The 12,808-nt window shown below is 36.4% G+C and overlaps 1 protein-coding gene across 5 annotated transcripts in view; it reads right to left on the bottom strand.

The window, feature by feature from the left end:
- Positions 1 to 2,217: 2,217 nt before the first annotated feature.
- LOC140763083 (uncharacterized) overlaps positions 2,218 to 12,808 on the bottom strand; it is a 34,731-nt gene continuing 24,140 nt past the window's right edge. For 4 of the 5 annotated variants that reach the window (XM_073101124.1, XM_073101126.1, XM_073101129.1 and 1 more), the window contains 4 exons: positions 3,794 to 3,933; positions 3,585 to 3,713; positions 3,199 to 3,351; positions 2,218 to 2,932 (listed from right to left, as the gene is read on the bottom strand). In XM_073101124.1, coding sequence (XP_072957225.1) covers positions 2,791 to 2,932; positions 3,199 to 3,351; positions 3,585 to 3,713; positions 3,794 to 3,933 — 564 coding nt within the window. In that variant the 3' untranslated portion in view covers positions 2,218 to 2,790. The remainder of the gene's footprint in view (positions 2,933 to 3,198; positions 3,352 to 3,584; positions 3,714 to 3,793; positions 3,934 to 12,808) is intronic. The other variant, XM_073101125.1, reaches the window with a different exon arrangement.

Raw genomic sequence — 12,808 nt, 5'->3', positions numbered from 1 at the left:
CATCGTACATTTCACGACTAATATGTTGTTCACATATGACAATAGTAAACATAAATATTATAGGCTTTGGGCAATGGCAAGGAGGAGAACAATATTGCCTTTGACTCAAGCAGCAGAATAGTGGTAGAATTGGACAAAACAAATGATCCTCAATGAGATGACCCTTGCCATGCCTACTCCAGGCAATAGACATATGATGGTGACCAACAAGAGAAACCAATAATATCTTCACCAATATGACCCATGGTTTCTCACAAGAAACGACGGTCGAGAAACTAACTTATACACTTAGTTAAAATCTTTTTTTTACTGTATTAGTTATTTATTTTTTTATTAAAATAAAATTCTTATATGTCGCGTTGGAACGCAAGAGGGGTCACGTTCGAACGTCTTGTAAACGCCTGCATCAGGTTCGTAAATACATAGAACACATATTGTGCATTCGAACACGGTTGGGCAAATTTGAACACCCGCGTTCGAACGCCTGCATCGTGTTCGCACATATAGAGATGGAGCTTTTTGAATGCGTTCGAATGCGATCGGATGCGTTTGAACGCGATCGACGGGAATTTTTTAGAATTAGGGTTTCATATTGTTTTAGGACTTATTAGCTAGCCTCTATAATTATGTGGATAACAGCTAACTTCATTATGCTATTAGATTATTGATTTCTTGCCTCCTATCTTCTCTCTAAACTCTTTCCCTCTTTCCTCTTCACTATCTTTTCACCTCTACTGTTGGTAAGGTTTTCCCTAACTTCTAATCTCTCTCGACTGTCGAGTCACCATATTTTTTGAGATCTCGACTACTTCGTTCCTTTTGTTTACTTCCCTTAATCACATCCACAATCCACATTCATCTCCATCCGTCACCATCACCATCACTCACGTCTTTCATATTTTCGTCCCTATTGCAGTTCGAATCTGCAAAGGGCATAAATACGAAAGTTATAGATTAGGAAGTTACGGATCTAACCTAATTGGTTTCGTAACTTTCTGACTACCTGAGAATATTTGATAAATATTTTCCTACAATTACGCAGACTGCTTTCTGTAATAAATTCAGATCTAAATGAATTATTCCGTAGGTGATCTTTTGGTACATGAACCCATCACTAACCTAGCCACAAAAAGCAATTTCCATTCAAATGCTCAATAGTGGAGATTCAAGGAAGCCCCAGATAGGGCAAGCCACCCATTAACGTTTCATCTACCCTCTCCTTTAAGGATGCACTCCTAAGCAAGAAACTCACCTCCTCCTCTACTTCCATCTTGGTGTGGCCCTCCTCCTCCACATTAAAGTGGCATAGGAAAAGTTATAAAAAGCACTTACCTCTACTCATCCACCTCCCCTCAACTTTCCCATTAATTCCCTCTTTCAAAGCATTTGCTTCCATTGTGAGGACAAAGATCACAAAGCATCCTCCCATAAAAACCTTATCCACTGTTTCAAGTGTGGAAAACTGGAGCATAGAAGTTTCTCCTACTGCTCTCTCTCTATAATGAAAATCTAGAACAAAGGGAAAAAAGATGCAATATACTTGCCATTATCCTTGCCAACTGACTAGTTTCCATCGAAGGTATTGAAATCGCCCTGCTCAGATATGTACAAACCAAAAGATGGTAACATAAATTGGAGAGTGATGTTTCCTCTCTTTCCCCCTCTTGGGAGAATTTATCCTCAAGCTATAATTTGTAGATCAAGGTATGACCCACTCAATCCTCCATCTCAAAATACTACCCTATTAACTAAATGATGGTAAAAACTCAACAGAGGGAACAAAAGCTTAGCCTCCATAGTATAGTAAGAAGACCCAACTTAGATGATCTATCCTAGAAAAGCATTTGACTAATGAGTGTGATTAGATTATTTGGGTATTTACCCCAGGTGGAATAAAGGCCTCATATTAGAAAATCTTACCAATATTTGGACTCTCTCACTTCCTACTACAGTCAATGTCTTCATCTAGTTATCTCATCTCAATAGACTTCACACTTTCCCACATTTGGAGGAAGTGGGAGCTCTATTACCTTCTAAGAGCTCCATATTGAGATGTCCTTACAAGAAGCAAATAGTAATAAATATAATTTTTCTAGAGAAGTGAAAAAAGCCAAGGATCATGCTTAGTGTTTTCTCTTACCATCACCATCACCATCCTTATAAATTGCATGATCTACTAAAATACTTGTCTTCAAAATATCCAACATGAGTAACAAATTTGAAGACACAATATATATGCAAATTTATTATCCAAAGTCAATGCATCAAACGATAAATATGTTGATATAAACACTGCACAATAGTTCCTAAAATTGCAACAAATATACATCTTGGAAGACACTTTTGACTTTGACATGAAAAGCCACATTCAAAAGAGAAGCCTCTTAAATTATCAGCTGTTCCTTTTTTTTTTCCATTACATATTTTTACCATCACTATACAAAGAATAACTTTGATTATTTCTCGCACCAACTAATAAAAAAAAAAACTACTCAGTGTTGCTGCAGTTTTCTTTCCTTTTCCTGCTTCTGGATATGTACAGTTGTTTGAAGCAGCGAAGAAAAGCAGAATAGACCTTAAGGTCTCACTTCCTGTGTCACAACTTTGTTCTGCACAAGGTGATGAGAGGTGAAACAGAACAAAGTCTATCAGAGACCTTGCTTCGACGATTGATGAATTTTTCATACCATATCTCTGCTATAGAGTACCAGATGTAACAGTTTTAGCATCAGTCACATTTTGCTAGACAATATTGACAAGATAAGCACCGCAAGATTTCTTGCCTCCTTTCTAAATTTCTCTGGGTTCTATTCTTGAGGACGAGTCCTGATGTGCTAGTTCATAGTCAGGCCCTTGACTATCATTACTCCTTCCCACCCGAGTTGAACACAAGAAAAAAAAGGAAGAGGTGTATATGGTGATGTGCCATAAGCTGCAGTCAACAAAAATATCTTTAGCAACGGAGATCCTTCTAAGGATCAGCTTTACTGGAGTAATATAGGAATATAAAATTTATGAGGAATATGACTGTTATTTTCCCCTCCAATGTACAAACAATTAATGATGATTGAATTTGAATAGTGCAAATATGAATGGACATAGGAAAAATGATGAGCAGAAGGGATATCCTTTTCAGCTGACTGCTCTGACAAATTTAGAACAAATTAAAGATAAAAATTTGGATCTGTCAAGTCTTACCTATGCCAAATCCAATAACTGTTATTTTTTTCGAGTTTCCAGCTTGTAGCTGCCAAAGCTAATGCAATAAATCCCAGGAGCAGAAAAGGCCAGCGGAATCTTTTGGTCAGTGTTTTCACAAGATTCCATAACAGGCCTCTCAAGTTTTGCCATCTGGAGCAGAGTTGGACAAGTTCTTCAGAGTTAAGGAAGTTTACACTCGATAGAAGCAAAAAACTTGCTTGAATGTAAAAATTTGTGACAGAATAATTTTCAACTGCTTAAGTTAGAAGAAAAGCTATCAACTTCTGGTCAAACAGACATTCTTACAATATAATCTTCTAGAGAGAAAGCAATATCAGATATTACATTTATATATTGTAAGATTAGATTTCCTTGAAGCTTACCTTTCTGACATACTAAAGTCAAGCCCTTGCAGACAGTACATCAATCTTCGTGCTGCAGAAAATTCTAATAGCCATCCAATAAGAAGGCCAAGAGATCCAATTGCTATTACAATTCCAATATTTGCAGACCTGTTTAATTGTGCTGTGTTCTTAAAATAGACCTAACAGAGTTGAAAACGATGTAGAGAGTATCTATTCAACAAAAGTACCTGGTTGCACCAGTCGCAGCTAAAAGAGCAGTGAGAATGAATACAGCTGTGTGGATTGCTCTCTTTGAAGTCTCATTAATTGTAGCCATATATATGAAAGTGCCAACAACAGCCATGAAAGAAAGCCAAAAGTCGAGAAACTGAAGATAGATCAAGATCACTATCACCAAATCATTTAGGAACTTAAAGAGGAAGGAAATAATACAGATATCTCCTAAGCAAGAAATAGTAGCAAAACTTAATAAATATCAAATTCTAGTCATAAATGTAAGATAATTTCCTTTCAGAATGGCAACAATCAACCAATAGATTATCCCATGACTAGAACAAGGACTACTCTTCTCTATTCTTCAATGTCATTATCATCGCCATAACACATAGTTAGGGAGAGTACAACTTTAGATATTTGACATTCTGAGTATATGACCATGTGTCTCTTAGAATATAAATAAAAAAAACCATCATTCTCTGACAACATAAAACTCCCGAGTTCAAATCCTATTAGGTATATCTATTGTTTAAAATATAACTTCCCCATTTAAGTCAAGTCCATTTATTTGAGCCTAATGAGGAGTATCAAAATAACTTACGTCACAACTTGAAATCAGAATTATGACTGGAGATGTACCCCAATGGAATTGAGATACAAGAAGCTTTACTATTAGATTCCAAAAATCTACAATATAAATTAACAACTCCCTTGATTTGACATTAAAAGTATATTGATTGTTTCCCAATAACCAAATACTTTTTTTCTGTAAATATTGCATATTTAATTCCATCCAGAAACCCATTTTCTTTCCTATAAATTCTAATTCTTACTATTCATATGTTATGGTATGAATACACTAAGGTTCGTCAAATCAGCTGATCCATTATGGATCTGACCCAGATCCTACCTGGGGACATCAATTCCCTAACCAAAACTATGTCTTTCTCACTCTCTTTCTCTCCAATTTTCTCTCCTTGTCATATAACCATTATTTCTAACGGAGAGATCTAACTCCGCCGAACTCCGCCGAACTCCCACAACGCAGATCTAACTCCAACGAATTCCGACGAACTCCAATATATAACTTTTTAATTTTATTTATTTATTTCTCTCAGTTTTTGAACTTTTTTTCACCCTCTCCCTCTTTTTCTTCTCTTTCTTCTTCTCTTTCTTCTTCTCCTTTATTGCACTATAATTTTTCACTTTTCTTTCTTTTTGAATTTTTTTTCTTTTGGTTTTTAATAGCGCAGAAAAGACTAAGTCATCGACTTAGCTTTCTCTCACCTCTATGTTGTTAGGATTTGCTATACCAACCCTTAGTTTGTGGATCTTGTAACCTCCTGACTGATTTGTTGAGCCTCTTAGCTTTCTTAAGCCGAGAGTACTCATTTCTTAACATGGTATCAGACTTTTTTCTGGCCAATATACAATCCAATCCACTCATGGCCTCCACCTCCACTACTCCGCTGCCATTAAACACCCTTGTTCATCTCATCACCATCAAATTGAGTTCCAGCAACTATCTTCTGTGGAAGAATCAGTATACTCCTCTACCAACCAGTCAAGGATTGATTCATTATGTCAATGGGAATGATTCACTGCTGGCTTCAACGATACTCAACAAGGATGGTGCCGAGTTATCCAATCTTCCTATAATGCTTGGCAAGCTGGAGATCAGACACTAACTTAGTCTGGTTTACTCCTCTCTGTCCGAAGAAGCTATGGCGGAAATCCTCGGTGTTACTACATCGAAAGAGGCTTGGCTTGCTCTTGAGACTTCATTCTCAAACAAATCAAAAGCACGGGAAATCCATTTGAAGGATGAACTCTAAATGCTCCAGAAAGGCACCCACACTGTCTCGGAGTATGCTCGCCTCTTCAAGAGCTCCTGGGATTGGTTGTTAGCGATCGGATGTACCATTGACCATACCGATTTAGTACATTGGTTCCTTCGAGAGCTCGGTGTTGACTTTGCTAACTTCTCAACTACGATGATGTCGCAATTCCCTTTTTTCGAACTTCACTGACTTGGTGTCTAAGGCCATTTGCCATCACATTTTTATTCGCTCTCTCGATGTTGTTGCCTCGGCTCAAGTCATCTACACTGCTAAGTATTGAGATGAATTTAGTTGTACACTATTGTGTGATGAGTAGACAATACGAAATAGAAAAAATATAATTAATTTTCTAGTATATTCAGACATAGAGACAATATTTTTGAAGTATATGAATGTTACTGGTCATTTTAAATTTGCACATTTTAAATGTGCAAATTATATATTTCAGTTGATGAATGAGGCAGTAAAAAAAATTGGTGAAAAAAGGGTAGTCCAAATAATTACTGATAATAAGACAAATTACAAGGCTGCTGGACAATTACTTACGATAAAAATATAATATTTATATTGGACGCCATGAGCTGTACATTGTCTTAATCTCATGTTGAAAGATATTGTGAAAAATCCTGAAATTAATATAGTCATACATGACGGTCAGAAGTTGACAAACTTCATATATAATCATGGTCGGTTCTTACTTTGCTTAGGCAGATGATTGGTGGTAGAGAGATTATTAAACCTGGTTTCACTAGATTTGCCACTTATTTTTTAACATTGGAGAGCATAATGCGATATAAAGATGAGATTATGCAGGTATTTACATAAGCAGAGTGGTCTACAAAAATTAAAAATAAATCCAAAGATCAAAGTTTAGGTGAAACTTTGAAGGAACTTGGAAATACATTTTAGCATAATATTACAATTGCCACCATAATATTTGAGCCTCTTGTTAAGGTATTACGACTTATAGATAGTAACGACAAGTATGAGATAAATTTTTTATACGAGACTATGGACTTAGCAAAACAATCATTAAAAATAAATATAGACAAAAATTATAGGAAGTGGTCAAAGTTGATTGACTCTAGATATAACAAACAATTACATAGAAATATACATGTTGTTGGTAAGTATTAATTTATGAATTTATTTTTATTTAAATATTTTAAAATTTGAATGCTCACAAATTTTAAACTACAAATTTCTATAGGATATTTTCTTAATCCAAAATTTGAACTCTCTAAAAATGTCACTAATGATACTGAAGTCTTACTGAGAGTTAAGAAAATAATCAACAGACTAAAGCTTGATGTTCATAAAAAAATCTTTTGCGATAAAGGAGTTATTATTCAATTAAATAATTTTATTATTACTTGTTTCAAGTTTCAATATAATTAATTTCTTATAAAATATATTTAATAATATATTTCAAATGGAGAAATATAAATTGAGAGCTAGCAAATTCAGTACTGCTAAAGTTGCTACAGTTATATCTTATAATACTTTACCTGAATGGTAGTCCATTTATGAATAAGAGGATGTATCAAATTTGACACCAATATCAAATTAAATCAAATTGTCTTTATCACAATATAAAAGAAATTGGATTGCCTTCTCCTTGATCCACACCAAAACACATAATCGATTGACGGTAGAGAGATTAAAGAAATTAGTTTTCTGCCATTATAATATGAGATTGAGGGAGAGAAATTTAAGAAGGAAGACAAAAAATGATAGGCTAATTGATTTAAATCATATTTTTGATAAAGATCTCCAGAATCTATAGATTAGAGAAATAGATGATAGATTACTAGATGATAGAGATAACTCATAGTTAGATGAGACATTAGGAGAGATTACGACTAGAGCATAGGTTGGTACAAGTCATTTAACAGTGAGAGATAGTATAGCTATTAGTACCAACGATAATCCTGATGATTTTGATTAAAACCTAATGGTGAGATCTCTTTCACATTTGCTGAGGGAAACCAAGAAGGCATAGGGATTAAAGACAAAAACTAGGAATATACATACATATTAGCGACATTGTTATCAAAATGTTGCTTCGAATGATTATAATTCATCAAGAATTCATTGTTTTGAGCCATCACAAGATCCATATGTTGGTTATTATCCTCAGTATTCTCAATATCCTTCTTAGTATCATTAGACACAATATTCATATATTGATTATTATCTTCCTCATAGACAACAAGATTCATTTGATGTGAATGATATGATGCAATAACTCTTTAGAGCACTAGGCCCTAGACATCATTATTTACAAATTTATGTTAATTATGATGACAACAACTATAAAGATTTATAAGAGCCAACTTAGTATTCATAAAAGTTTTGATTTTTGAGTAAAATATTACTTTTTTTAATTTTTAGGGTTCATATAAGTGAATAATTATTATTTTCTTATTCTTTTCTCATATTTTCTAAATTTTAAGAAATTTTTTTGCATTTTTAAATAATATTTAGAATTTTACATAATTAAAAAAAGTTCGATCCAATCCGGACGATCGATATGGCCGATCTGATCGATACGTATCATTTTTCTGAAAGATCGATCCGGATCCCAATTTTTCGAACCTTGTAATATACCACACCAATTTGTTATGTATAGATGATGAGATTCCATTGATACAAAACTAATTCGAATAGACTTATTGAACGTTCCTGTTGGCCTGCATCCAGCAGGAATTGAACCTATAAATTTGCCAATTATAAGTTACTGTTGGCCTGCATCCAGCAGGAATTGAACCTACAAATTTGCCAATTATAAGTTAGGCACTTTAACCATTCAGCCATGGGTGCTTAACAGGGATCATCATACATCGTTGCTTCCAATATCAATAGGTTGATTGTTTCACTTCTGTATCTTCCAAAATATCTTCCAAAAGGGAAAAATATTTTTGAGTCGTTTCATAGATCTGCAAGAGATTAGTTGGGTTTTTCCGATAAATAAAAAGTGTATCATGCATAGTTTGTAGTGCTGGAGGAACCGGATTGGAAAAAAAAACGGGACTTTTGTTGTAGATATCTAATGAAATTGTAGCTAGAATTGAGATCTTATTAAACAAGAAAGATGAGCAAATATCTAGAGTTTATTTTTTTACCCCACACGGATGATCCGATCCGCAAGGACTATGATTGGGAATTTTTTTATCGTGCTTCTCAGAGGAAGAAGCGAAACATAATCAATTTGAATCCGAAACAGCTATTCAAAATCTTAGGGAAAGACTTGATTTGTTATCTCATGCTTATTTTTTGTGAAAAAAGACCAATTGAAAGGAAGGGTTTCTTCAAACAACAAGAACTGAGACAACTATTCAATCAAATAATATTGAGAATGTTTCCCATCTCTTCTCGAAAAACAACTGGGGCATTTCTTTGCAAAATTGTGCTCAATTTCATATGTGGCAATTCCGTCAAGATCTCTTCATTAGTTAGGGGAAGAATCAACACGAATCAAATTTTTTTAGGAACGTATCAAGAGAGAATTTGATTTAGTTAGACAACCAACAAGTCAATCAATTAAAGCTTTCAAGGTAATAAAAAGATTCAAGGTTAGACAACCAACATCTTTCAAAATAATACTAAAAACAACTAACATAACTAATAAATTGATAATATGCTCAAGTTTCATATGCAAAACTCCCCAATTTCAATAATCACAATAAATATCATATTTGTCATTTTTGATATGTGCTCATGAATCCACATCAACTAGAAATCACCTTTGAAATAGTGCTCGCATCTTTTTAAGTTGGCGTCAGAGTTGAGTTTAAGTCACCCTATAGAGTCAAATGGAGGTCTGATTGCACGTGTTCATGTTCGACATGAGTCATTCTTACCCTAAGTAGTAGTTTCATACTTACTTTTACTTTAATATTTTGAAGGATAATAAGTATACACATCAACGAGGAACTACTGCCTAGAGGATGACTCTTGATAGTAATAGGAGACTAGGCAACAAAAGTCAACTCGTGCCCATATACCAATTCCTACACCTACTTCAATTCCTATTTCCGAGCAAGTGCCTACCCCTGCACCTACTACAAATGTAGTTTTCACTAAGGTTCAAAAAATCAAGATCAGTTTTCCGAAAAAACAATAGATATCTGCTGGATCAGCTATATCGGCCATATCAGTCGATTGCATTGGATCGAACTTTTTAATTACGTAAATCTAAATATTATTTAAAAATGTAAGAAAACTTCTAAAAATTCAAAAGAAAAATAGAAAAAATAAGAAAATAAAGAAAGGAAAAATATAGTGCAGTGAGAACTGAAAAAGAAGCAGATATTAGAAAGAGAGCGAGTGAAAGAAAACCAAACAAAAGAAAGAAAAATCATAGTGCAGCAAAAAAGAAAAGAGAAGAAAAAGTGAGTGAAAGAAATGGAAAAAACTAATAAATAAAATTAAAAAATTATATATCAGAGTTTGTCGAAGCTAGATCTCTTTGTAAGATAAACAATGACTATATAGTAAGGAGAGAAAAAGAGAAAAGAGTGGAAGAAAGAAATTGAAGAAAGAGCGAAAAAGAGAGTTCGGATCAGGCCTAGATTGGAATTGGCCGATCAAGCGAACCATGTTTCTCACAGTACTTCAAACTTTGGTCTAGGCTATTAATGGGTAGATATCGCAACCCTAGGCTACACCCGAAGCTAAGCCCCTTAATCTAAATAGGGGAATGGTATTTGAGAAATTCCTAAAGACTTCTCCGTGCTTTTTCAAGGGGGACGACTAATCCAATTATCACCTGTTGGAAAAGGCTAAACACGCACGAATATAAGATCACCGAAATTAAACTCCTACTCATAATACTTGCGGTTATAAATTTGTTTCATACGATTCTATGCCATTATCATATACAAGATTGCCGACCACAAACTCTTGCTCACAATGCTTGTGGTCATAAATTTGCTTGACGCAGTTCTATGTCGCTACCATATGTGTCCTCAACCTCCTCAAGGTGGCATCGCGATTCTTCAGTTCAAAGTCCATCTCCGTCCGCACCGAAGCTACCACGAGGTCGTAGGTCCATAAAGTAGGTGGCGACCTCCCATACACTGCCTCGAAATGGGTCGTCTCAATACTGGTGTGAAAAGCAGTGTTAGAGGACCACTCTGCCCACGAAAGAAAGTTGAGCTATCATCTAGGGCGCTCTGCAACAAAGCAGCAAAGATACTGCTCGATACACCAGTTTACCATCTCGGTTTGGCCGTTCTCTGAGGGTGGTAAGCCGAGCCAAGGTCCAAGCGGGTCCCTTGTTATATAAAGTACTCTGTCCAAAAATTGTTGATGAAGACTCAATCCTTGTCAAAAACAATGAAGGGTGGCATGCTATAGAGCTTGACAACATCACGCACAAACACCTCTACCACGGTCTTTGCTGAAAACAGGTGCGCCAAGGCTGAGAAATGGGCGTATTTGATCAGCAAGTCTAGCACAATGAAGATGACGAAATACCATCGCACCACCGGTAGTCCCTCGATAAAATCTATGGAGATATCTTCCCAAATGCACTCCAGAATTGGCAAAGGCTAGAGTAATCCAATTGGTCTCAAGGCCCTTCGCTCTTTGGCATACCTCGCAAGCTTGCACCTAACCCTTCAGCTCTTTCTTTATTCCGACCCATGTACAACTCTGTGAAAGCCGTTTGCAGGTCCTTAAAGTGCCCTAGTGATCGGCCTTCGGAGTTGAATGAAAGTGATTTATGAGCTGGGTTAGCAACATGTTGTTCATAGGAACTTGTATACACATGCGGTCCCACAATTTTTTGTCATGACTCTCAAGCTCGGGATGGCTTATGGGGTCGTCTTTACAACAACCTCAACGCCTCAGGGTTAGTGGTACCTGCCCTCCGCAAGTCCTCGAGGAATGAAAAAAGCAGGATTGAGAGGGCCGCTAGCTCAGCCGCCACAGGTTGCCGTGATAGCATGTCTGTAACCTTGTTCTCGATTCCCTTCTTATATTACAACTCACAGTCATATCTCAATAGCTTGATGACTCACATCTACTGTGCTAGAGTGTGAATACGCTGGCTCATGAAGTAAAGTAGACTTCGCTAGTATGTTCAGATCACAAATCACCACTCAATCAAATAAGGTCGCCATTTGGTCACCAGATGCAAAATTGTGAGCATCTCACGTTCATCAGTGAATAGTTGTTGTGATCTTTCAGACAAGGCCTTACTAAGATAAACTATAGGGCTCTCTTTATGCATAAGAACTTATCCTATAACCGCCCTGGAGGCGTCGCAGTTGATCGCAAATTGCTGTGTGAAATCGAGCAACGCCAACACTAGTGAGGTGGACATAGCGGTCTTCAACTCCTCAAAAGCCCAAGTTGCCTCATCCATCCACTCAAATGTGTCCTCTTTCAGCAAGGAGGTGAGGGGCGCCGCTATCTTACCGTATCCTGCCACAAATTTGTGGTAGTAACTCATCAAACCAAGGATGCGTAACTCCCGAACAGTCCTCGGTTGCAGCCAACTGAGCATGCAAGTAACCTTGCTCGATTCAGCTGCTACTCCCTTAGTTGAAATAATGTGACCGATCTACTCCACCTTGTGCTCTCCCCAAAGGCACTTGTTCATCTTCACCTTTATGGAGTGATCGACTAACAAGTTCAGCACAGCGTGCAAGTGCTTCAAATATTCCGCCCATGATCTTCTATACACAAGAATGTCATCAAACAACACCAACACATACCGCCATAGGAGTGAAAGGAATCTGTCATTCATCAGCCCCTGGAACATCGCCGGAACGTTCATTAACCCAAACAGCATAACCCAAAACTCATAGTGCCATCATAAGTCTAGAATGTTGTCCTGTGGACATCCTCTGCTTGAACTTGAATCTGATGGTACCCAACATGGAGGTCGAGCTTGCTGAAATATGATGCCCTCATCAACTTGTCCAACAGCTCTTCTATGACTAGTATAGGGTACTGATCCTTGATAATGATGACGTTCAATGCACGGTAGTTATCACAGAAATGCCAATTTTCGTCTTTCTTTAGCACCAACACCGGCGATAAGTAAACAATCCTACTTGGTTGGATAATGCCTTGCTCTAATATTTCAGTGACTAACATTATTATTTCCTCCTTCTGCACATATGGATATCGATAAAACCGAACATTAGCCAGTTTGGCACCCGGTACTATCTC

The sequence above is a fragment of the Typha angustifolia genome, chromosome 7 (genome assembly GCF_048772165.1).
Source record: "Typha angustifolia cultivar Huaian chromosome 7, ASM4877216v1, whole genome shotgun sequence".
NCBI lineage: Eukaryota > Viridiplantae > Streptophyta > Magnoliopsida > Poales > Typhaceae > Typha > Typha angustifolia.
Note: the sequence above shows the minus strand (reverse complement) of the source record. Positions and strands in the feature narration are given on the sequence as shown.